This window comes from Mastomys coucha, unplaced genomic scaffold (assembly GCF_008632895.1).
Source record: "Mastomys coucha isolate ucsf_1 unplaced genomic scaffold, UCSF_Mcou_1 pScaffold1, whole genome shotgun sequence".
Classification (NCBI taxonomy): domain Eukaryota; kingdom Metazoa; phylum Chordata; class Mammalia; order Rodentia; family Muridae; genus Mastomys; species Mastomys coucha.
In genome coordinates, this window is record NW_022196891.1 from 88,532,174 (window position 1) to 88,556,248 (window position 24,075).

General features: G+C 44.2%; 2 protein-coding genes across 2 annotated transcripts in view; one reads left to right on the top strand and one right to left on the bottom strand.

The window, feature by feature from the left end:
- Pacc1 (proton activated chloride channel 1) overlaps positions 1-5,875 on the top strand; it is a 28,445-nt gene extending 22,570 nt beyond the window's left edge. The window contains exons 6-8 of the mRNA XM_031339012.1: positions 1,315-1,459; positions 3,346-3,453; positions 4,569-5,875. Of these exons, the coding sequence (XP_031194872.1) occupies positions 1,315-1,459; positions 3,346-3,453; positions 4,569-4,730 (415 nt within the window). The 3' untranslated portion in view covers positions 4,731-5,875. The remainder of the gene's footprint in view (positions 1-1,314; positions 1,460-3,345; positions 3,454-4,568) is intronic.
- Positions 5,876-6,761: 886 nt separating this feature from the next.
- Ppp2r5a (protein phosphatase 2 regulatory subunit B'alpha) overlaps positions 6,762-24,075 on the bottom strand; it is a 40,519-nt gene continuing 23,205 nt past the window's right edge. Inside the window, exons 3-13 of the mRNA XM_031338998.1 lie at positions 22,718-22,819; positions 16,829-16,921; positions 13,553-13,683; positions 12,478-12,537; positions 11,596-11,704; positions 11,049-11,102; positions 9,714-9,764; positions 9,447-9,566; positions 9,235-9,362; positions 8,543-8,644; positions 6,762-7,850 (exon numbers count right to left, since the gene is read on the bottom strand). Coding sequence (XP_031194858.1) covers positions 7,718-7,850; positions 8,543-8,644; positions 9,235-9,362; positions 9,447-9,566; positions 9,714-9,764; positions 11,049-11,102; positions 11,596-11,704; positions 12,478-12,537; positions 13,553-13,683; positions 16,829-16,921; positions 22,718-22,819 — 1,083 coding nt within the window. The 3' untranslated portion in view covers positions 6,762-7,717. The remainder of the gene's footprint in view (positions 7,851-8,542; positions 8,645-9,234; positions 9,363-9,446; positions 9,567-9,713; positions 9,765-11,048; positions 11,103-11,595; positions 11,705-12,477; positions 12,538-13,552; positions 13,684-16,828; positions 16,922-22,717; positions 22,820-24,075) is intronic.

Sequence of the window (24,075 nt, forward strand, 5' to 3'; positions counted from 1 at the left end):
TTGAACTCAGAAGTCTGCCTGCCTCTGCCTCCCAAGTGCTGGGATTAAAGGCGTGCGCCACCACTGCCCTGCCCAGGCCCCACTTTTATGATGTAAGAAGATACTTCATGGTGGCAGTGAGATGACAGTCCCCCTGAAGAGCAGGTCACATCCTGCCTCTGCCGACCTTCCCACCCCAGACCTCCTAGCCAGCACCTTCCCCGCTGTGACCTTCCCACCCCAGACCTCCTAGCCAGCACCTTCCCCGTTGTGGCCTGGCTGTCTTCTCTCCCTCCTCAGGGCACTGTTGCTTTTGTGTCTTTATTCTTCAACGGTTTCACACGTGTATATGATGCGCTTTGCTCATTTTCTCTCTCAACCTCCCCTCGTCCCCACTGGACCCCATTGAAACCCCGTATTCTTCCCAAGGAACCCCTTACCTACCTTCCCGTCTTTCCCTGTGTGAACTACTGTTTAGAGTTGCCTACAGGTGGTACTGCAGTGGCTACACTACTAAAGGAAGTGATAGCTTCTCTCCCAGCAACCAATCATTAACTGCTAGTGACCCCAGGATGCAGTGTTGGCAGGCCCAGCCCTGTGCAGACGTGCAGCATTAGTGCAGTGAGGTCAGTGGCTGCCATGTCCCGAGATGTCTCGTATATGTCCTCATCTTCTGGCTCGTACATTCCTCCTGTCCTCTCTTCTGCAGTGTTCCGAGTTCCCTGATCCTTCAGGTGGGGCATGTTACAGCTGTCCCCTTTAGGGGCAAGCAAGCCCTGATTTTGAGGACTGGTATTACTCTGTAGCCCAGGCTGCCCTAGAACTCAAGAATCCTCCTGCCTCAGCCTCCTGATGGCTGGGCTGACACGCATACACCACTCTGCCTGGCTCTGTACTGCAGTCTGCTTGCTCACTCTGGCTTTGCGTCTGCTGTGTGTACAGCGCCCATCGCTGGGCCTTTGGGAGGGAGGCTGAGCTCACTGAGGAGTGCAGCAAGCCATACTTCAGGGAGCTTCGGGGAAACTTAAGGGTGCGGTGGGAGGGATGCTGTGGAAAAGGGAGGAGTGCCGTGGTGGAGGTGTGGTTGGGGGCAGGAATCAGGCTGCCGCCCTCCTATGGGTGGAGCTCTTTGGAAATTAAATGGAGGTATAGGTGGCTCAGACACTGCTTTTGACACCAGCTAACAAACCTGGTAAAGCAGCCAGATTTGAAGGAGACGGGTACAGACTTCTTTTCAGTACCAGAAAAGAAACCAGCTTGAGACAGGGCTAGAGTTCGCTTTGGCCACATTGGGCTCCGGATTAACCTGGACCTTCCTTCTCTCTCTTTGCCAAGCCCGGACAAGGCAGGCTTCATGCAGGCCTGTGAGAGTGCCTATTCCAGCTGGAAGTTCTCCGGAGGCTTCCGCACCTGGGTCAAGATGTCACTGGTGAAGACCAAAGAAGAGGATGGGCGAGAAGCTGTGGAGTTCCGGCAAGAGGTAGTGGCTGTGTTGTGTTACCTCGGCACTCGTGATGATTTCCACACTTAAATCTGGGATGGAGGGAGGCTTTTGAGCAGAAGGGGCTTTTGGGTGGGGCCTGGGATGAGAACTTTAGTAGCCCCTGTGAAGGTGTCTCACGCTGGAAGCCGTCCACAGCAGCTTGACTGTTCTCCATGGCACCATCTCTGTGCCTTGTAGAGGTGGGAAGCATTTCCAGGGATTGTTGCAGATGAGGGGAGACCAGAGACACATGCTAAGATCAGCCAGTCAACATAAAACAAGTTGTGCCATACAATGGAGGAAGATGGGCTCCAGAGGCACAGGGTCACGTGTGACCTGACATGTGACACTGGCCACAGGAAGATGGTACGGAGATTTTTTTTTTTAAACTTTTATTGCATTATGATGAGAAAAGTTACATGATTTCAATTTATCTGAATTTGTTAACATTTAAAAACATATTTTAATTAAATAGAATTAAATCACATTCTTGTTTCCCTTTTGTACACCCATTCCTCCCAGAGACCCCCCTTCAATACCTACAATATCTCTTTTGTCATATTCCTTAAAATTTATAAAATATTATAACAATAAAAATAAGTATTATAGCCGGGCAGTGGTGGCGCACACCTTTAATCCCAGCACTTGGGAGGCAGAGGCAGGCGGATTTCTGAGTTTGAGGCCAGCCTGGTCTACAGAGTGAATTCCAGGACAGCCAAGGCTACTCAGAGAAACCCTGTCTCGGAAAAAGAAAAAAAAATAAGTATTGTAAAAGTTGTTTGATATAAAACAAGTCTTATGTAGATGTTTATCTACAGCAATAGTGAAAATAAATTTTTCTCAATATAAATTTTAAATAACTCCAAACATATTAACTGTATACTGATGGTGCAGAGATTTGAGGACCTGCTAGGATGCAGGAAGTGATGAGCTGATCAGAAAGCTTTTGGTTCTTGGCTAGGAGCCAGGAGAATGCTAGGTGTTGAGGCAGGAGGATTGCTGGGGATTTTTACCTGCCATCTGGGACGAGCCGGGGAAGATGGAAACAGCACACAGTGGGGATGTAAAGGGATCTGGCTTGCCTCCTTGGGAGTCGTGCCTCATCACAAGCAGACCTCTGGAGGTGGCACTGAAGCAGCAAAAAGGCACCCTCTCTCCCTGTGCACGGGGAGCCCTGCCACCTAGGTCTAGTCGAGAGAGGAGTTTCCTGCCTTAGGGGGCGACGAGCCCTGAAAACAAGACTACAAGATGCTATAGTAAGGTGACTGTCAGCTCCACAAAGGCTGGGGGTGTCCCTGATCACCTGCTCAGGGGCAGCCCTGCAGCAAATCTCCGCACCATCTCCCTGTGGCCAGTGGTCACATGTCAGGTCACACGTGACCCTGTGCCTCTGGAGCCCATCTTCCTCCATTGTACAGCACAGCTGCTTTTTTATAGTCGACCGGCTGATCTCATCATGTGTGCCTTCTAAATACTTACAGAGCTCCTAGTACAGAGTCGGGGCTACACTTTGTCCCCGTAGACTCGAAGGGTTAGACTACTTAGCTCTCAAATATTTTGAATTTGACTTCTGAGGTAGCTTGAATACGGCTTGGGTCTAGACGCCCGGTAGCAGATCTTGGTGACAATTCAAACCCTGTTGGGCATTGTGACCTTGTCTTTCCCAAAGAACTGTGGCAGCTGCAGTAAAGCCCTGGCTCTTGTACCATTTAAAAGGTCTTGTATATGAGGCCTGACTTCCCCTTCTCTCCCCCCCCAAAAGATGACGTTAGGAGAGCTGGGGCGGGGGGCTCCTAGTCCTACCTGCTCTTACTTCCCTGGGTCAGGCAAGGGAAGGCCCAGAAGTGGTAAAGAAGTGGTAATTCTGTCTGTTCTGCACCTAGACCAGCGTGGTCAATTATATTGACCAGAGGCCGGCAGCAGAGAGGAGTACTCAGTTATTCTTTGTGGTCTTTGAATGGAAAGACCCCTTCATCCAGAAGGTCCAGGACGTAAGTATTGCTAAAAGTGGTCTTCCGCCATTATCACAAGATGTCCCAGGATGATCGGTAGCAGCAGGCAAGAGATTCCAAAGCTCAGACGTGGGCCCTTCAGGTCCTAGGAAGGAGTTGAGACAGACATATTTTGCTGTCACCCGTAACCCTCAAGTTTGGCCCAGGCTTTGTGTGAGGGGTGAAGGCTTGAGGCTAAGATGAAAAGGGTAAAAGGAGCCAGTCTGTAGCTGTGTAGCTGATTTTCTCGAACCCGATCTGTTAGGAGAGGCTTCTGGGCCAAGGAGATCCCTTGAGGCCTCTTGAATCATGCAGGCCGAGGTATGGCCACTGTACATTTGTAAACAACACGGGGGTCATCCATCCCAGACCACCTCACTGATCCGGGCTTACAAGTGGGTTTTTGGTTTTTGTTTTGTTTTGTTTTGGTTTTTTTTCCCTTTCTTTAAACCACACAAGGAATTCGAAAATGTGAGAACCCTGCCTGAGTTTGGTGAGGGAGTAGACTCTGTGGAAGAGTGCTTGTCAAGCTCGCACAAGGCCTGGAGTCTGTTAGCACTGCATAGAGATAAGAGAGTATTTAATGGGGGCCAAGCTGTTTCTTTAAATCACACCTGACAGTGAACAGCTATCACAGAGCTCTGCCGGATAAACAACTTTGTCAAAGGAAAAAGGGTTTTGGCGGAGTGGATGGAGAGTGCTGAGTCGAAGGGATTAAGTCCGGATAGGAGAACATCCCACAGCGGGAAGGAAGGAGCTTTGGCCTGTAGCAGAGTCCCCAGGATGAGTGTGAGGGGGGACAGCTGAAGGCTGAGGTAACTGAAACCAGAGGGACCAATCTTGTGGCTGGGGTATATAGTTTAGGGAAGTTTCTTTGAGTCACTTGTTAGATCAAGCCACAGAATTAATGCTCAGTATGAATGTCTTATTCATACAAAGATTTCTGAGGAGGAATCTTGTTATGTGGAGGGACTCACAGTTCCCCTCTGAGCAGCTGTGGACGTTAAGTCTGAGTGAGCAGAAGCATGAGTCTCTCTGTTGGCTCCGAAGTCTGAGACGTAGAGAATTAAGGCTGCTGTCACCAACCAACAACCCCGGTCTCGTTTGCTCCCCAGATCATCACGGCCAATCCTTGGAACACCATTGCCCTGCTCTGCGGGGCTTTCCTGGCATTATTTAAAGCGGCAGAGTTTGCCAAACTAAGCGTGAAATGGATGATCAAGATCAGGAAACGATACCTTAAACGAAGAGGCCAGGCGACAAACCACATAAGCTGAGGCGCCTGGGCCGCAGCACTCTGACAAACCGAGCCACCAGCAATCCTGTACTCACTTGAAGGGACCTTGCAGGGAAGGACAGACAACCCGACGCACTGGACGCTCAAACCTGGCCCAGGAGGACACTGTTCTGAGCCCAGAGGGAAACACCCGGTGAATAACTTGCAGACTTATTTAAGTACTTAAATTATTAACAGACATTTTGCAGAGCTGCCTAGTGCCTTGGAGAGGTTTACAGAAGACGGCTTCTTCCTGTTTGGTCATTAAATAGTTAAGTTCCAGGTTACGGCTCCTTCTTTACCTTAGGGTTTTTTTTTCTTTAAAGTGGACTGATGTGTGCCCTGTATACAAAATTCCTTTTATACTATCTACTGTTACTTAACAAGAACTTGTTAGAGTCTAAATCAGACTTTTTCCCCCTGAAATGTAGCCCTGGTAGAATCACTGTGTATACCAGGCCTTCCTCTTGCCTTCTTCCCATTGTTGGGAATAAGAGCTTACAGCACTCCCCCAGCTTTCCTTGAGACTTTAAAGGCTACTAGAAACTTGTGATTGTATTTCTGATGCGTTAGAAGTTTTAGCAGAGATATATACAGTAGGCACCTACTTAGCTTATCTTGATTTCATTGACAGGTAAATAAAGTTGGGCTAGCACAAAAGGGATGAGTGTGAATACCCAGTAAACCAGCAGGCAGCACCACTGGACGTTGACGTTTATGACCAGCAAACCCACTTCGTAGCTGGAGTCTGGACCGCAGCACAATGGTTCTGAGCCAGCATACGTCACTGCTACCAGGGAGGTAAAGCTGGGCACTGACGACAGGTGGTCAAGAAGGACAAACACACCACATGAGCTAGTCGCTGTGTCCTACAGAAACACACACCTAAAAGGGTAGCCTTTAGGGCTTTTACAAACAGCACCTGCATAAAACCAAAAACCTCCATTTTCCACATGTGGCCATAGTAACTAACCACATGGTTAGTTACTATGTTACTAACATAGTAACATTGAACATTTTGTAGTTAGGCCTTAGGGAATCGGAAGGGAAATGCTCACAGGTATAAGGAGGACATTTTTGTCTCCAAATTAGCAACAAACTGTTTCGCCCAAATCCCTAGAAATAAACTTGTACAGTGAAATATTCCTGCTACCGTTGTTTCCTAGATATGCATGAATTTAGATTTTTAGCCTAAGCCTTTTATCGTAAAACACCACTTTAGCACCAAAGCCAAGCATAAAGCATCAGTGGTATTAAACTTATGCGAAGGACAGGAAGTCGAGGCACAAGGCTGCAGCCCAGTGACAGGCTGCGTGCGGCCCAGTCGTCACAGGATGTGTGCTCAGCACATAGGGCCCTGGTTACAGAATTCACAGTTGCAGATCGCTTCAGTAGTTAAATGTCAGCCCCAGTCAACTCTAAAGCTTTACTTTCCTGTGTCGTGAAAAGCTGAGCTGTTATTAATTTTGTGTTAGATAACTAGGAAGTATTTTTGCCTATTCACAGAATAAAAACCCAACTTCTACTTTCTGGAAAGGCAACCCTGTGTTTTGTGTGGGATTGCCCAGGGCTGTTCTGCAGAGGCCCAAAGGGAGCAGCTTCTGAACTGGAGAGTGGCCCTGGAATGCCCACTGCTTGAAAATATAGCAAAAATTACAGGCCACTCACTGTATTACAAGGGAGTTTTCCCAGGGTCACGGAGGCTGCTGTCACTGCAACAAAAATCCTGGGCTCCTTTTTAAATGGTGTTTAGTTGAAGCCACGCTACAGTCTTCCAGCCTTTCCCAGAACTGCTACTGTCATCCATTCTGAGATTTCCCCCATTTTAGTTAAAACTAGCTTTAATGTTAAACCTGTCCGGGAACACAGAGGGACAAGAAGCTTGAGATTTTATGAGGAGATTGTTTAAATGGTTAGACTCTTAATTCATGGACCACAAGCATCCTAATTCTAACTAGAATACATCCATAAGTTGTAATCTTGTCATATGAATATCTCCGAGAGACAAAAGAGCAAATGATATAAGGCAAAATACAAACATAGACTTTATTAAATGCTGCTCAATCCCCAGTGAAGATCTTTCATTATAAAACAGTTTTCCATACAACTGCAAGGCAAGAGGTTGGAATGGTACTGATAACAGGTGTGAGAAATACCTGACCAGGTAAAAACATACAAGGCTTCTACATAGTCAATTCAGAGGACGCCTACTGCATTTCCTTTAAATAAAGCCAGGCAGTGATCGCTAGCAGTCTGCATCACACTGTGGGACCCAGAGCCTCCACCCTGCAGGCAGGCCTGGGGATGGGCAGGGTGAGCACTGGGAAGGCCTAGCCTCCGACCTTGGAGGAGAGGAATGAAGGAGGTGAGCCTCGGGTCCACCGGCCTGTGCGGCTCCGAGCACGCTCCCCTCCGGGGTGCTGCTGCTCAAGGGGGTATTTGGGAACATCAGAATTTTGGTTTACTTTTCTCCCAGCTTTAATACTTTGTGCTTCAGAAGCCTGGAAATATAAGATGTTGCAAAACCCAGAGTATGGCAGTGTCTTTAACGAGGCTGGGCTCTTATTCCCGGCCTGCCTCTCTAGGAGAGGGAGGGGCAACACCTCAGCTTGTCTCACGAAGGTTCTTTTCTCAGATGTACCCAAGGTGTGCAGCAATGTGAAAGCACATGATAAAGGAAGTGTGCAGAGGACGGCTTGATCTGTGTGTGCAGCACAACCGGGCTCAAGTTGTGACACGCTCGCCACTCCTACAATTACCTCACTCAACAGATGATAGTGACACAATCCATGATTAGACAAGAGTTTACAATATACTGTGGCCATGGTACAACACAGGGCTATGTTTTAGTCCATAATTCTCTCGTTTACACTTGCCAGGAAAAGCTGGCCTCCTAATTATATTATACTGATGAGGTTTGCTCTCAAGTCTTTATATATTCCAAAAAAAAAGTGTACAAAACTGCCGCCCAGCAGGGGGCGCTGATCCTTATTTGGCACTGGTACTGCTGAGAATACTGTGCATGTTGTAAGCATTGTTCTGTTTCTCTAGAGCCTTCTTCAGCTGCAACTCTTCTAATTTTTTCCATAATTCTTCCCGCTCCAGTTCCTTCTTCTTCTCTCTGTAGAGAAATCAGCAGTTTTAATGGAAAGCTCGGCAAAGTCACTGGCTGGTGGCTTTGTGGGGAAGGAGAATTTTATTGCCTGTGGCTTCGGTGACATGCGTGTATTACATGGCACTAGCCCACCACAGTCACTACAGGGCTCTAGGTCAGCTACACTAACACCCAGAGACAGGCAGAAGCCCCGCCCTTCCATACCTACAAAGAGGCAATCTATGCACCCAGCAGTGTGTGTTCAAACTCTCAGTGAGCCTTAATACTAAACAAGTGAAGTGCAGGCTGTAAACTAGGGTTTCTACTTCCGTCTCTTTTTAAAGAATTTGGTAACTTAGACACCTGACCAATCTACAGGTTCCCACACACCTCTCCTGCCTGTTGCTTTCTGGACTCAGAGCGTGGTTCTACTTTCTACCTGAACCTTGTGAGGTTTTTATCTTCCTGGCCTTAAAGTCACAGAGACTGGACTGGCTTCCTAAGCCAGAGCTGTGACCGTATGTGGACTGCTAATGATCTACAGCACTGAAACTCTCAAGCTCTCGGGGGAAAAAATCTTATGGCTCAGCTGAGATCTGGAAGAACACGATCCACATTTAAACTACAGTCTAACTGTGAGAGGAGGAGTCTAACTTAGCCCAGTGACTAAGAGATGGATCTTTCTGGGTAACACGGGATTTTCAAAACTCGTCAGGTACCTCTGTCTCTCAGCCTTGTAGGAACTAGTGAGGTCGTCAAATAGTTTGCCGTTCATCTCCATGAGGGTCTTCAGCACGTTGTACACCAATGCTACAATAGTCCTGAAAGAAACAAGCCCATTCTGGGTTAGAGGCCAGCGACACTGAACAGACAACATCAGATGCTGTGACTAAAGTCACAAACGCTCTGGTCACACAGGCCTGACTCTAATGCTCACACCTTCCTATGCAGAATACAATATTCTGGTTCTCTTCCTGAGTGTTTTGTAGTCTCATCTTAGACCCGGGTAGCAAGATAAAAATGTCACAGAAGTTAGAATGTCTGAATGCTACATGTCCCTATGGTCCTCAGCTCCTTGCTGGGAGGGCGGGGAGCAGCTGGTTCAGCCACGTGATGGTTCCACAGTGGCACTGGACCACAAGCTGGTAAGACCATTTGCTGAGGAGCATCTACATAGAGCTTTATAAAGATAAGTAGTATCTAACCCTGTGGCGTTAACCTTCAGTATAGGTTACAAATCTGTACAGCTTCAACTACAAAAGGAAAGACGGCAATACGTGAGTCACATGAGAGTTGGGCATGGTGGGACACACCTGTAATCTCAGCAATGAGGCTGAGGCAAGACCCTAAGCTCAAGGCTAGCCTGTGCTATTTAGACTATACATTAAAATCGAAACCAACAACAACTTACTGATTCCAGTGTTCTTTGGAAATTTTATACAAACTGGCAAACATGATTGGCAGGATTTTATCAATATTCTCTTCAATCAAACTAAGAATATATTCATTATTCCAGAAGTACAGTGCTCTTTCTGCAACCTAAAAAGACATCAGAAACCTCAAAATTTGCAGGGAAAAAGGATGGTACAAAATCAGAATGTCACAAAGAAAGGAAATGGGTACCTGAAAATGAGAACTGGAGACACACTTGGATATCTGCTTAAAAAGTGGCTCTTCAATTTTTTTGAATTGTGTTGGTTCAATGACATCTAAGATCTCTTCAATTTCTCCTAAAAACATCACCTAGGTTTAAAAAAAAATTTTTTTTTTAATTTACAAATGACGCTAATGTAGACAAGGCAAATCAGTACATTAGGAAGTGGGCACAGTTCAGAGAGCAGGTCAAGATTGCAGAGTCTTGATGTAAATGCATTTATTATTAAAACCCACCTCTTTCTGACTACATGTTTTTGGCCAAAATTTCAGCAGTCCTCTGATGACCTACAAAAACAAGCAAAGTTTAGAATGAATTCAACAACTAGGTATGGTATACGGTTCATGTCTACAATCCTAGTACTTGGAGGTGCTGAGGCGGGAGAATTCCAAGTTCTAGACCAGCCTGGGATACAGCCAGACCTTATCACTTCTACTAGCTAGTTAATCTTAAGATCTTTTACTCATTCTGAGGTCAAGCATTTAGCCCTCAGTACATGAAAATTCCTACTTAGCTGTAGACTTGGGTCTGGGCCGTGCCAGACACTGCTCTAGGTACTACACACAGCTGAGTAAAGTCTGTGGTCTTCATGGAACGGGACCAGCGTGAGCCGACACTTACAGCATAAGAAAATGACCGATGGTGTGAAGGAAGTTACTTTATGAGAAGATTTTTTGTTTTTCAAAGACCTTATAATGTAACTGGGGATTGAACCCAGGGCCCAGTGCATGCTAGGCCAGCACTCTACCAACTGAGCTCAAGCCTCAAGCTCAGTAGGGGCAATCCTAACAGATAGTCTCACTATCTAAACTAGACCTGTTTTATGGCTGACAAAATCAGGGCAAAATGAGATTTTATAAGAGGACCACCTGTTTAAACAATTAGGCCATGCATATAAACTTTTAAGCACCCCTAGGGTTAGTCTAAAATACATGAATTTTAATCCTTCAGTTTCAGAATTTATATTTAAAGTGCTTAGAAAGCATTCTACCAAAACACTCATTTTACTTAAGGTTACAATGGTTTGTATAGTAAGTTGGGTGAGCTCAAAATCCCAGCATTTAGGAGGCTGAGGCAGGAGGATCATAACAAGTTTGAGGCCAGTCTAAGCTAAATATAGTTAGTTCTAGATCAGCTAGGACTAAAGGTTCAGAGTTCATTAGGACTGTGCTTCCGAGCCTTCTGCTCGCACCACGGCTCATCTTAACCACTCTTCTCAATGACTAAGTATCCTCTAAGACTGGAATCCACACTCCTGAAGGTGCGGAAACATTTCCAGTCTTTTTGTGCTTTATTTCTGAACAAAACTCAAGGGACTGGTTCTGGGACTTGGTGCGTCTCACTGTAAGAAGTGGCAGAAACAGATTCTAGTGAGGAGGGCTAACAGGTGACTGTAGTCTCTGGATATTACCTACATCTTAACTATGAATCCTTAGTTTATGCCTACTACCTCCTGAACATGCTCCCTTCCCAGGCTCCCAGAAGCTACTCCTACTGTCAGAACTGACTGCTCAGGCTGCAATGAAATGCCAGTGGTTAGACAAGCGCATGAACAGGAACTGAACACTCACCGGCTCTGTCAGTGTTGTGTCTTTCTCCAGGAACTGCACAACACAGTATGCCAGCTAGAGGGCAAATTTAGGAGAAGTTAGTAAAGTAACATTTAGGGATAACAGGAGAGTTTCACATGGATACAAAGTGTCACTCCAGTTTTAAGTTGCAGTATGAGATGAATATATTACTAAAGTTCTAAGTTCTACAGATTGATAGTTCTAGACTTAATTAACTTAAAACACCCACTTAGTCTTCCAGTGCTAATGTTAACAGTGACCAAGACCTAACATTATCATTAACATCATTCTGCACCTGGGTGAGATTCATTCAGGGTCACACAGCTAAGAAATTTAGGTCCCAGACCTGAAGATAAGTAAACTTGATAATCTTTTCTCTATATAAATTAAAACTGTAGTAGTAGTAGTATGTAAACAAACTCATAAAAAATTTTGCCAAAGCACATTCTTTAATTTTATATGAAGCTAGCACCTTAATAATACCTCTCATTTTTTTGCTTTGAATTTGTCTTTAGAAATATCCATTTGTAATTTTTCTGAAGTTTACCTGAGCATGAAACAAAGCCAGTCCTTTTGCAGTGTGCATAGGAATAAGAACCTTCATTAGAAATTGCTTATGTTCTGCTTTCAGTGGCAATGCGAACCCATTGATGATACTGGAGGGAAGCAAAGGCAGGGAAGGGTTAAGTAGTCACTTTTTCCCCCAAAAGTTACTCTACCTACAACACCAGGAGTTGTAGGACAGCCTGCTGAGTTGTCCCTCAGGGAAGCCTGTAATCTGACATCTACTGACTGTCCCAACTGAGTTCTGTCCCTCCAGGGCAGCCTGTAATCTGACATCTACTGACTGTCCCTGCTGAGTTCAGCACAGCTGCCTTTAATTCAGTCCCTTAAAACAACAGGAGTAACTGTCTCAATGGTATTAGACTTCCCAGCATGCTCAGTGACAAGTGGAGAGTGTCCCCTACATTTCTAAATAATCTGGAATCAAGGTAATTCTATCATTACTAGGATGTAGTGAACAGAAAGGACACGTGTAAAGGAACAGTTAGATTAGGGGTGGCCTATCAACATTTGGGTAAGAATTCTTATAAACGTCTGATGGAATGAATGACAACTTCATCTCTTCCAAGGAGCAAGGCTGTATAGACCAACCCAAGGCCTTACACACAACAGTATTATGTATGTATGCCAAGGCTGTGTAGACCCAAGGCCTGACACACAACAGTATTATGTATATATGCCAAGGCCCTGAAATCTGAAATTGTCTTCTGCTATTTGTTAAGGACTGAACCCAGAACTTCTAGCATTGTGCTCTAAACTCTCAAGCAGGAACTCATTTCAACCCCAGCAGTTTAGTACATAAATCATTCTTTCAGTAACTTAATTCTTAAAAAAAAAAAATAGCAAAGCCCCGCCCCTGACCTACCTTCCCAATATTTCAAGGAGCTCAGCCACACCATTGAAATGTTCTGTTTCATATATAAACCTGAATTTGAGATAAAGATAGATGTAATAAAATGTAAACCCTGGGAAACAGGCAGGAAGAAGAAACTCAGTCCATGGCAGCAGCAAAAGCAGTGACTGCTCAGCCTCCAGTGACTTCTCAGCCTCCAGCGACTGCTCAGCCTCCAGTGACTGCTCAGCCTCTAGGCTTCTGGTTCACACCAGACCTTGTTTTGAAACTGCCAAACTGCCTTCAAGCTTGCTGTGTCTGATCCTGCCGGCATTACAGGTGCGTGCCACCACAGCACCAAATGTGCTACATCCCAGCCCAAACTGAGCGCAGTAACAACACAAGATCTATTCCCCAAGCCACACAGACCTCTGCTAAGATCAGCCACATGAGAACAATAGTACTGTTCCACCTGGATCATTATATCACACTTAATGTATAAGAAAGATGGATTGCCTAAAGAAACCTTTTCAAAGTAGGAGACCACTAGTCACATAAAAATCCAGGAAAAAGGGGTCCATTTTATTTTATAACTGTTCAGAAATTTTAGACAGTAACTGACACAGGCTATCTAGTTTTCTACTATCACAACTGCCTTTAAAGCAAATGACTGCAAAAGGTGGGTGGCACAGGGCCGCAGAGCAGCAAATGACTGCAAAAGGTGGGTGACACCGGGCTGCAGAGCTGAGGAGAGGAGAACTGATAGCAGGCTAGGGGAGGCAGCCCGAACGGACTTTAATTAGCTTTATCAGAAACATCAAGAGGAAGCACTTCTACAGGCACTGGCTTAAATAGTGATGGTTTAAAAAGAAAATTCAGAGAACATTTGAGTAGATTATTCTTTCAACTCAAACACAGCGTTAGGGTCACCCACCCAATACTGTCCTCGCTACCACTGCTGACTGGATGTTAAGGTGACACCACACGAGAACCATGGGGTGGGCAGGGATGACTGAGGTGCCCTCAGCTCTGTCGGGTTTCACCTTAAAAAGCTTGGCTCAAGACAAGCCACAAGGGGGAAGACTGCTCTCGATGATGACAAATTTACCTGAGGAAAATGTTGTTAATTTGCTTTCTGATGAATGCTCTCAGTCCAAGGAACTTCCCATAAATCCGATGCAGGACAGTCTTGAGGAAGTCACGCTCTCGTGGATCTTCACTATCAAAAAGCTCCAGGAGCTTTAAGAAAAATCTGACAAATTACTTTAAAAAAATAATCGAGCTAAAACCGCTCTTTTTTCTAATTATGATTGTAAGAGTACCTATGAAATAGTCTGCCTTACTAGATTTTATCTTTGCTAAGTAAATGAAACTAAGTATAAATATTTTCATTAAATTCATTTTTATACTTTGTATTGTTTTAAAGAATATAAACACTTTCTAAAAATATAATTTTTTAACCTTGCCAGTGACTTTAAAATTCTTTCCTAGCATAATTTTTAGTGTTATCACGTTTAATTTTTTTTTTTTTTTTTGGATAAAACCGACTACTTTTATTTATTTACTTTTGAAACAGAGACTCCTTATTGTACACCATGGTGGCCTTGAATTTACAATCTTCCTGCCTCTGCCTCCCAGAGTGCTGGTATTTGGAGGCTAGGCTAATTGAAGTTCCATGGTGAGACTGCCTCAAACAATATAAACCCATCTCCAAATACATAGAGTCTACTAGAACTGCACGGACCCTTCTTTTCTAAACTGACATGCTGGGCATGTCCAGGGAAGGTGGCGAGCTCTTTCTTCATTCTGTCTTTCTGTGCAGATTTCAAACCCAAGCAGACATTCTGAGGCACTGATAAGTCACGTTCACGTGCCCTAAACAAGCAACTTCCTCGTGGTTTGCACTCATTTTTGGCTAGGTTAAGGTACTGCGTGAGGCTCCAGCCAAAAATACCTACAAAGCACTGGTCCAAATTATTATAATTAGAAATGGCTAGCCTTCTCATTTTAGCCTTAAATTCATGTTTCTGATGTTGGTTTACTTGAGAGATGATTTTGTTCAAAGTAAATTTATCTCTAAGGGGGCACTAAGCTCAACAGCAGTTGTTAGCTCTGAGTTTCAAATCTAGACATATTTTGAAATATTGTAACTAAGTAAACCTAATTAGAAATACTATATTTATGCCAGGAAACCTGGCTTTTCTGGCTCTATTGCCCTCAAACTATTTTTAATAATTCAGTCAAGGTCCAAAGGTCTAGTTCAGTAGTTCTCAAGCTGTGGGTCACGACCCCTTTGGGGTCACATGATTCATAACAGCAGCAAAATTACAGATATGATGTACAATAAAATAATTTTATGGCCAGGGGTCACTACAACACAAGGAACTATAAAGGGCCGCAGCATTTTAGGAAGGGCAATACTGCTCTAGTTCAAATCCAGACTATGCCATTTACTAGCTGTGTGACACTGGATGTGGGCTCTCTGTAACAAGCATAACATTTATGAAGTATTCAAATGACAGGCCTGTGTCACAAAAACCAACGGATGCATCTTAGTTTTCCTGGGAGATTATCTTATCTGAACATAAATAATTATGTAGTGTACCTCCCCCCCACCCCAGCTGTTTTAACAAAATCTCTTCTATTCTTCTGAGTTTTAACTTTCAAAAGCTGAGAATTCTCATACAGCAGTTTTCACAAGAACCCCACCCCCCAATACCTCCGAGACACAGCTGTGTGCAGTACACGGAACTGTTGGAATCAGACAGTTAATGGCCTTGGCTTTCCAGATACTTCAGGAGTTTGAGGTAGAAGGCAGGAAACAGTTCCTGCTCTACTAGGCTTCTGGCTCTCCTCAGAGAAGCCCAACAGTCTTAAGTCCCTAGAGCACCCAGTTACTGCAGCACTAAATCAAGGTCCCCTCAATCCGCCGTCATTGGAGATACAGTCAAATGCATGTGGCTTCACAAGAGCTTGAGTACATGCCACAGACGAGCCATACAAGAAAGTAAATGCATGTTCTTTGCAATTAGCCCCAAAGACCTCATTTTAATTGGACTAACTTTACTCCTGGTTGACGTGTACACTGTACTGTTAGCGAACATCTAATCTTGTGTAGTTTATGAAGGGCTCTTGAAGGGATAGGCAGGCAGTGTTATTTACCATGTATGAGTCAGGAACAACCCAAAATATGTGGAATATTTTTTAAAAGATTTGTTTATTTTATGTATGTGAGTACACTGTCACTCTCTTCAGACATACCAAAAGATCAGATCCCATTACAGATGGTTGTGAGCCACCATGTGGTTGCTGGGAATTGAACTCTGAACCTCTGGAAGAGCTCTTAACCACTGAGCCACCTCTCCAGCCCCAATCTGTGTGATCTTTAGCATCCAGGACACCCAGCAGTGCTGAGAGGCCTTCATAATGGATTTAGATTGTTCTCGCAGCATCAAATTCCTAACAAGGCTTACACAGTGTCAATGGCTTTAACAGAGAACGTGGGTTCACTTGACAATTTCAAATGACTGAAGATAAGCTGTTAAGTCTTCAAGGATCTTGACAATAAAAACCAATGGATACATTCTTAGAAATTAATTGCACGTCAGTGTTGAGAAACAGAGGTGATACCAGTTTCTTAAAACCAAGAAGGCTCCATGTGCCCAACTTTTCCTCTCCTTAAGGTCCCATCTTATCTTCGCTGTGGTGCGAAGGGGGAGGTGGAGACAAGCAACCGCTGTTCAGGTGCTAGCTGCGCAGAAAGGCAGCCACAGCTCAGTCACGGTAGGACACGGCAAGCTCCAAGACTTACGCCTCTAGATAAAACGGTCACCCCAAACCCTGAGGCACTGCAGAAAGGATGGCTTGACTGACTTCATTAGGTACTCACTCTGGATACAAAACTCAACTTCTGAGAGCTACTTAAGAGAAAACTGTGTGCATGTGTGTAGGCCAGAAGATGGCATCTGATCCCTTAGAATTGGAATTAACAGGCTTTAGTGAGCTGCCTGACTTGGGTGCTGGGAATCGAACTCAGCTTCTGGAATAGCAGCAAGTGCTTTGACCCCTGGTATCTTGCCGACCTTGGAAGCCGCTTTTACCTTGTCAAGAATGATTACTGAGTATTTTTAAATGACTATTTTTTTTTCTTTGCCATTTTGCCTGCATGTATGTCTTTGTGAGGATGCCACTATGAAACTGGACTCACAAACGGTTGTGAGCTGTCATGTGGGTGCTGGGAATTGAACCTGGTTCCTCTGGAAGAACAGCCACTGCTCTTAACCCCTGAGCCATCTCTCCAGACCACCTAAACAATTACTCTTAACAACAATTATTACTAAGCAAGTATTAAGATACAATCATTTGAGATCTAAGAGTCCCTTACCTGTTGGACAAACTTCTGATCAATGTATCGCTTTGCAATGCTGGGCTGGAAATCAGGACTCTCCAAGAATCTCAAGAAGAATTCATACACCAACTGTGTGAGGAGGTAAGTAAAAGCAAAATGATGTTGATAATATTCTGAATTATAGTTCCGGTAAAAACACACCTTTCTTGCCAGCCCAAGTTGGTAACTGTTTCTAAAAACAAATTTTAAAGACCCTTTATCTTGCTTTTCTCCTGACTGGCTTTTTATCAAACGGACACAAGCTACAATTTTCTGGGAAGAGGAAGTCAACTGATAAAAATGTCTCCATCAGATAGCCTGTATATCCATCAGATAGTCCGTGGGGCATGTTCTTGATTAATGACTGATCTTGGTGGTGCCATCCCTGGGCAGGTGGTTCTGAGGTGTGTAAGAAAGTAAACTGAGCAAGCCAGTAAAACAGTATTTCTGTGTGGCGCTGGCGTCAGTTACCATCTCTAGTTCTTAAGTCCTTCCTTGACAAGCTGCCCTCTCCTCATAGACTGTTCTTGGTCATGGTGTTCATCACAGCAAGACGTCCTAACTAAGCCGTCTCCTAAGCCACAGTCTGTGAGGTTGCAGTTCTGCACCACTCACTGAATGACCGTAATTTATGAGTGCTAGAACCAACCGGAGTGCCCTAGGTATCAGGTTTATGTCCTCCCCCGATTCAAGTCCCTTAAGCACAAGCTCAGAGTGACAGTGGGCAGAGTGGCCAGTCCAGTTTTAAAAACCAAGTCTTCCTATTAAACTAGGGTCTAGTAAGATGGTTCAAGAAAGTAACAGGGCTTGCTGCCAACCACTGACCTGAATACAATTCCCAGGACCCAATGTGATGGAAGGTTTAAAAAAAAAAAAAGACGGATTTCCATGGGTTGTCTGTCTGACCTCCACATGTACACACACACACACACACACACACACACACAGACATAAATATAAAAGCAGAACAACACCTGGAGAGTAACAAACTAAACTGTAGAAGCACAGGCCTGAGGAAGAAACTGTACACCAGAACAAAAAAAACAGACGTGGGTGAGTCTTATACCAAGATGTCCCGTGCAGCCTGTGTGACAGCACAGAGCGCCTTACCACTGCAGGTCAGAACAAGTCCCACGCAGCCTGTGTGACAGCACAGAGCGCCTTACCACTGCAGGTCGGAACTAAGGTAATTGGGGACAACGCACAGCCAGAGTATTTTAAAATCATAGTCGGGCAGTGGTGGTGCACATCTTTAATCCCAGCACTCAGAATGCAGAACTCAAGTTCAAGGCCAGCCTGGTCTACAGAGTGAGTTCCAGCACAGCCAGCGTGGTTATACACAGAAGCACTGTCTCAAAAATAAATAACTAGAGAAATAAATAACCAACCTGATAGCTATGAAAGGTAAGAAACTGGCCTCAAGATACAACTTAATTTATAAGCAAACCTATCAACTAAGCATCCTAAAATACAAGGTCACTTAAACATTTGGGGGGCTAGGGAGATGGCTCAATGGGTCAAGCTCTTGCCTCAAAAGTGTGAGGACTGGAATCTGGATTCTTAACACCCATCTGAAAACCTGGGCAGAGTCTGGATGTCTAGGGGTGGCTCAGCAGTCAGGAGCACCAGAGTTCAGTCCCCACCCCCGCAGCTGGCAACTCACAAGGGCCTGTTAACTCCAGTGTCAGGGGATCTGATGCTCTTTTCTGGCCTTTGTAGGCACTTGTACTTATGTGTATAACACACATGGACACATGCATGCGTGCGCACAGACAAAAATAATACACTTTTTAAAAAAAAGCTAAGCAGGCGTGGTGGCCCACTTATAATCCCAGCACTTTGGAGGCAAAGACAGGTGGATCTCTGTGAGTTCAAAGCCTGGTCCACATAGTGAGTTCCAGGCCAACCAGGGCTACAAAGTTTAAATGCACCTTACCCACCTGGGCACAAAGTTTATTTGGCTGAGGGATACCTAATTTTTAATGTTAACTGTGTATTAAGATCATAAAGAATTATTTTGCTTTGGAACACAAACACAGCACAGCATGAACCTGGAAGGCCCTGAAGAGTTCAACTAGCTTTGCTGATAGCACGACAGAGGCCTTCCATCAGGTAACTCTCCCTTGGGAGACTTGGACGACATCAAGCCCTAGCCCCAGATTCCTAAACCAGTATGTGCATGAATGCTGTGCCGTTCATAAACTGTACATGGTTTTTAAAACTGTATTGTGTGTGTGTGTGGGGGGGTGCTCTGCCTGCATGTCAGTCTGTGCACCATGTACATGTAATACTTAAGAAGGCCAGAAGAGAGCGTCCTATGTCCCTGGAGCTGGAGTCACGCCTGGGTACTCTGTAAGAGCCACCAGTGTCAACTCTTACCTGCTGAGCCATCTCTCCAGATGCCTAAGTTTAAAAGTAACTTTCATCTACATAATTTCCCGGACAACTGCATATGAAATGACTAGTCTAGATGGAAATCCCTGCTGAATGATTATTATGAACAGGTGGAAGAAGCCACTGGCCTACAGAGCTGAGAGTCCTCATCACAGTGAGATCATCTTCTAGGAGTGAAGTTTGTTCCCAGAGCCACTCTACTTCCTCACCCTACCACATCTGACAACGTATGTTCATTTCTGGGTGTACGCCGTAAAACATGTAGTCATTGGGATTCTAGGGGGTTGCTTAGTGGTACTTTCCTAACTCCCAATGTCAGAGACACACAGTGGAGGCTTGAATATTTACTAGCCATTGAAATCACAGTTGATAAGACTTTCTGAGCAGTTACTGAGGTTTCTCTATGTCCATATGAAGAATTATAATTTGCTTTTAAGAATCTTAGAACACACATCAACAACAGCTTCAGCATTAATGCAATGGCAGACTTTACACACGTTCGTTCCAAGGCTAGCCTACCAGGTGTATACACTAGAGCATACCCTAACCCCAAAGATACACAGAAGCTGTACTACTCAGTCTTTTGAGACGGTGTCTCATGTATCCCAGGCTGGCATTGAACACAAAATTAAAATATAATTGATAATGAGTGTGAACTTTGGATGGCTCTGTCCCACCTCCTGGTACAGGGATCCATCACTCTACCAACTGATCTGGGGCATGCACTCTGCTAAGTATGGACACTACAAGGCAGCCCCATTATGCTGCTCAGTTCTGAAAATGCCTTTCCTAAGGTAATCCAACAAAATTAAAAAGTTCTGCTCTCCATCACTAAAAGGATTTGGGTCCACCAGAAAACAGTACAAACGCTAAAGAACCTCAAAATAAGACCTATACAAGCTAACGAAACTGGAAACATCTGACCCAGAGAAGAAAAGACTGAGGCAATTTTAATGCGCATAGGTATACAAAAGGCCCTTTCCAAGGAGTATGGTGACCACGTGCTTTCCAAAGTCTGCTAATAGGAAAGTGATATGCAGGAATTTTAAACAAGTTGTTCCATGAAAGAATTCATAGAGAGTGTATCAATGTATTATACCACATAGCTTACACTACATGTTTAGAACATTGCCTGGGCACAGTGAGCAGCAATAGAAGCCCAATTTTCTATGAATCCTTCTCTCTAAATATCTGAGAAAGCAAGACAGAGGGAGAGAGATTCTGCAAAATACTGAGCTATTTAAATATGCCCACCCTGGATGTCTTCTCTCTGCTCTTCCATACACTGAACAAGCTTAGACACAACTGTGCCAGACTGGACAGAGAGAAGCCTAGGAGGTCTCAACACTACACAGAAGTGCAGGCAACTGAGCGAAGGCGGGAGTGGGAGACGGGTCCTCCTCAGGAAGAGCACACCAACTGTCCAGTGCTAACCTGAAAGCCCTGAAAACGTGCATACAAGTAACATATGTACTTAATAACAATTGATGAAAAAGCCATCAATTTGAAGGACAGTGGGGAAGGGTAGTATATGGGAAGGTTTGGAAGGAAGACGTTATAATTAAAACACAATCTCAAAATTAAACAACAAAACATGCTGGACATGGTAGCAAACACTGTATGCCCAGCTACTGAGGAAACCAAGCCCAAGACTTCAAAAGCAGCCTGGGCAACACTGGAAGCCCCCACCCCCACCCCCCGCCACACACAGAGGTCAGCAAAGATAATTAACAGCACCTACTCACAACTAAAAATGTCATAAACGGATCTCTAAGGTGTACAGAGGCACAACAGGACCCTTCCATTGAGCACCCTTTTCCAGCATGATAATTTCTGTGATCCCACTTAGAGCAGCTTTATATTCCATCATAAAACCTGGCTAAATACATGGCATCATCATACTGGAAACCTATGTAGCTTTAGATCGCCCCCAAACATTTCATTACCAAATTTAAATGCTATTACCAAATTTTAGTAACTCAAGAGTTTAAAATTTTAGACATACACAGACACAGATGAAGGAAAATTGCTCGTATGCCTGTGCAGTCTGATGTTGTCTTGAGTGAGATGTCACAGAGCGAGGGAGCGGGCATCTCCCTCAGTCAGAGGACAGCTTGTTGGCTCTTTCTTCACCACGAGGGTTATGGGCCTGAGGCCAGGTCAGTAGGCTTGACAGCGCGTGCTGTCTACTGAGCAATCTCACCAGCCCCAGAAATCCTATCTTGATAGCAATTACCATCTCCTAAAATGTTAAGAACCATTTTCTCTCATGGAATTTAAACGGAGCCTCAAATTATACAAGTGAAAAATGGAAACACATTGTTTACTTGGCTGAGTTTCTTATGTTAATTTCTATGAGTATATAAAAATATCCTGATAGAAAAATCTGTCTTTGCTTTTAAATTTTCAAAAATTAAAAGTCTTTCTCAAAGACTATCCAGCAACGCATAATAAAAAAAGAGTGGGCTAATGAGGATTTTAAAACCCTCCTACTATTAAATATAGAACTACTAATTTTATACCAATATAGCAGAAAATTTCAGAAGAACTTGTGCTTCATTCTATTAAAAAATAATTCAAGGGCCTGGCATGGTGCATAACTTTAATCCTAGCAGTTAGGAGGCATCAAACAGGTAGATCTCTGAGTTCAAAGCTACCCTAGTCAACATAGCAAGGTTTAGATCAGCCAGAGCTACATGATAGAGAGAGCCTATGTCAAAACACAAAACAACAAGGAATCTAGCACTTCCGACTAAATACTATTTGTAAGAGACACACTTTAGATTCAAAAGAAACAAAGAAATTAAAAGTAAAAGAATGGAGAATATAAATCATGTACACAGTGGCCAAAAGTCGGAATGGCCGCACTCATATCAGACAACCTAACTTCAAAATAAGGATGAAGATTTTAATTTTCTTTAATCCCAGGCTCAGGAGGCAGAAGCAGGCGGATCTCTGTGAGTTTGAGGCCAGCCTGGTCTACAGAGTGAGTTCCAGGACAGCCAGGGCTACACAGAGAGATTGTCTCAAAACAACAAAACAGGACCTTTAAAAAACAAAATAATGGTAAGAAAATGTATTATTTTGGTTTTTTTTTCTTTTAAAAAAAATCAACATTTATTTTGTGTTTCTGAATGGGGAAGGAGTGCATGTGTCACACCTTGCATCTGGAGATCACATGACAACCTGCAGGAATCAGTTTTCTCATTCCACCACATTGGTCCTAGGACTGAACTCTGCCATCAGGCTCAGCAGCATGTGTCCTTACCCACTGAAACACCCACTGGCTCATATTTATAGTTTTGGGAGGACAGGTTCTTACTATGCAACTGAAACTGGTCTTGAACTCAAGATGTTCCTGCCTCAGCCTCCCAAGGACTAGGGTTACAGACAAGTGACAACACATACAGCGTAAAACTCAAATACTAAAAACTCCTCAAGATCAACAGTGTTGACATATAAACATTGTTAATACAGACTAATAGTGCATACCTGTATGTGAGGCCAAGAGGCCTCGAGTGTGGGCTCATCCTCCTCCGGGTCAAAATCAGGATTATCACTTGGAGGAAGTGTCCGGAAGATGTTAGCACTGATCTGAAAAGAAATGAAGTTTGGACTCATATTCTCTGCTGCATAAGTGAATTTAACAGTGAAAAATAAAACATTCTAATACCACTTTATTATAGAAAAAAGGTAAAGCTATAAATTTAGTTCAGCTCTATAAATCTCTTTGAGACATAAAGGGGCAGTGTTTCTCTATGAAGTAACTAACTTCCTTAGACTCCAAGCACCTGAGGATTACAGAACATCCTATCGTTAGACCCTGAGCAGCTAATGATCACAGGTCACCTCCAAATGTCTCCATCACCAGCTGCTCTTTCCAAATTTTGCATAAAGTAAAACAGGATCAGGGAAGAGAGGGAATCATGGGCAAGAGGCAAAGTTAAAGTTACCAACTTCATCAATCTTTAATTTGATCATTCTACAACTCCTCCCATATTAGAACCCAGCTCTGGTCTATAGCTGTAACATAAACAACCTCTCTCTGATATTCACAAAACCTCATGATGGCTTACCTATATTTTAATACTTTGAGATCTGAGACTTTAAAAACAAATTACTGCGAAACAAGGCTAAGGGCTCTGAGATTCATTTTAGAGTCAATGTTTATAATTTCCTCCTCTGCATCCTCTGTGTTAGCCAAGACCTGGGTAACCATGTTCAGAATCTCCTCCCCTGCATCCTCTGTGTTAGCCAGGACCTGGGTAACCACACACATCCTTTTAAGTGTTGGGATGAAAGGTGTGCCACTACAGAAAGATGAAGAGACCAGATCAGATAGCTTAATAAACATTTAAGAATGAGCTAGTAAGGGGATGACTATGGTAAAGGGATGGCTCTAGTAGGGGGATGACTGTAGTGGGAAGATGCCTGTAGTGGGGGACGGCTGTAGTGGGGGATGACTGTAGTGGGGGGGAAAGACTGTAGTGGGGGATGACTGTAGTGGGGGGGAAAGACTGTAGTGGGGGATGACTGTAGTGGGGGGAAAGACTAGAGTGGGGAAAGACTAGAGTGGGAGATGACTGTAGTGGGGGATGACTCTATATAGGGGGATGAGTTTAATGGGGTGATGACTGTAGTGGGAAGATGACTATAGTTAGGAATGACTGTAGTGGGGGATGATTGTAAGTGGGGGAAGACTGTAGTAGGGTGATGACTGTAGTGGGGGGAAGACTGTAGTTGGGGGAAGACTGTAGTGGGGGATGACTCTATATAGGGGATGAGTTTAATGGGGTGATGACTGTAGTGGGAGGATGACTATAGTTAGGAATGATTGTAGTGGGGGATTA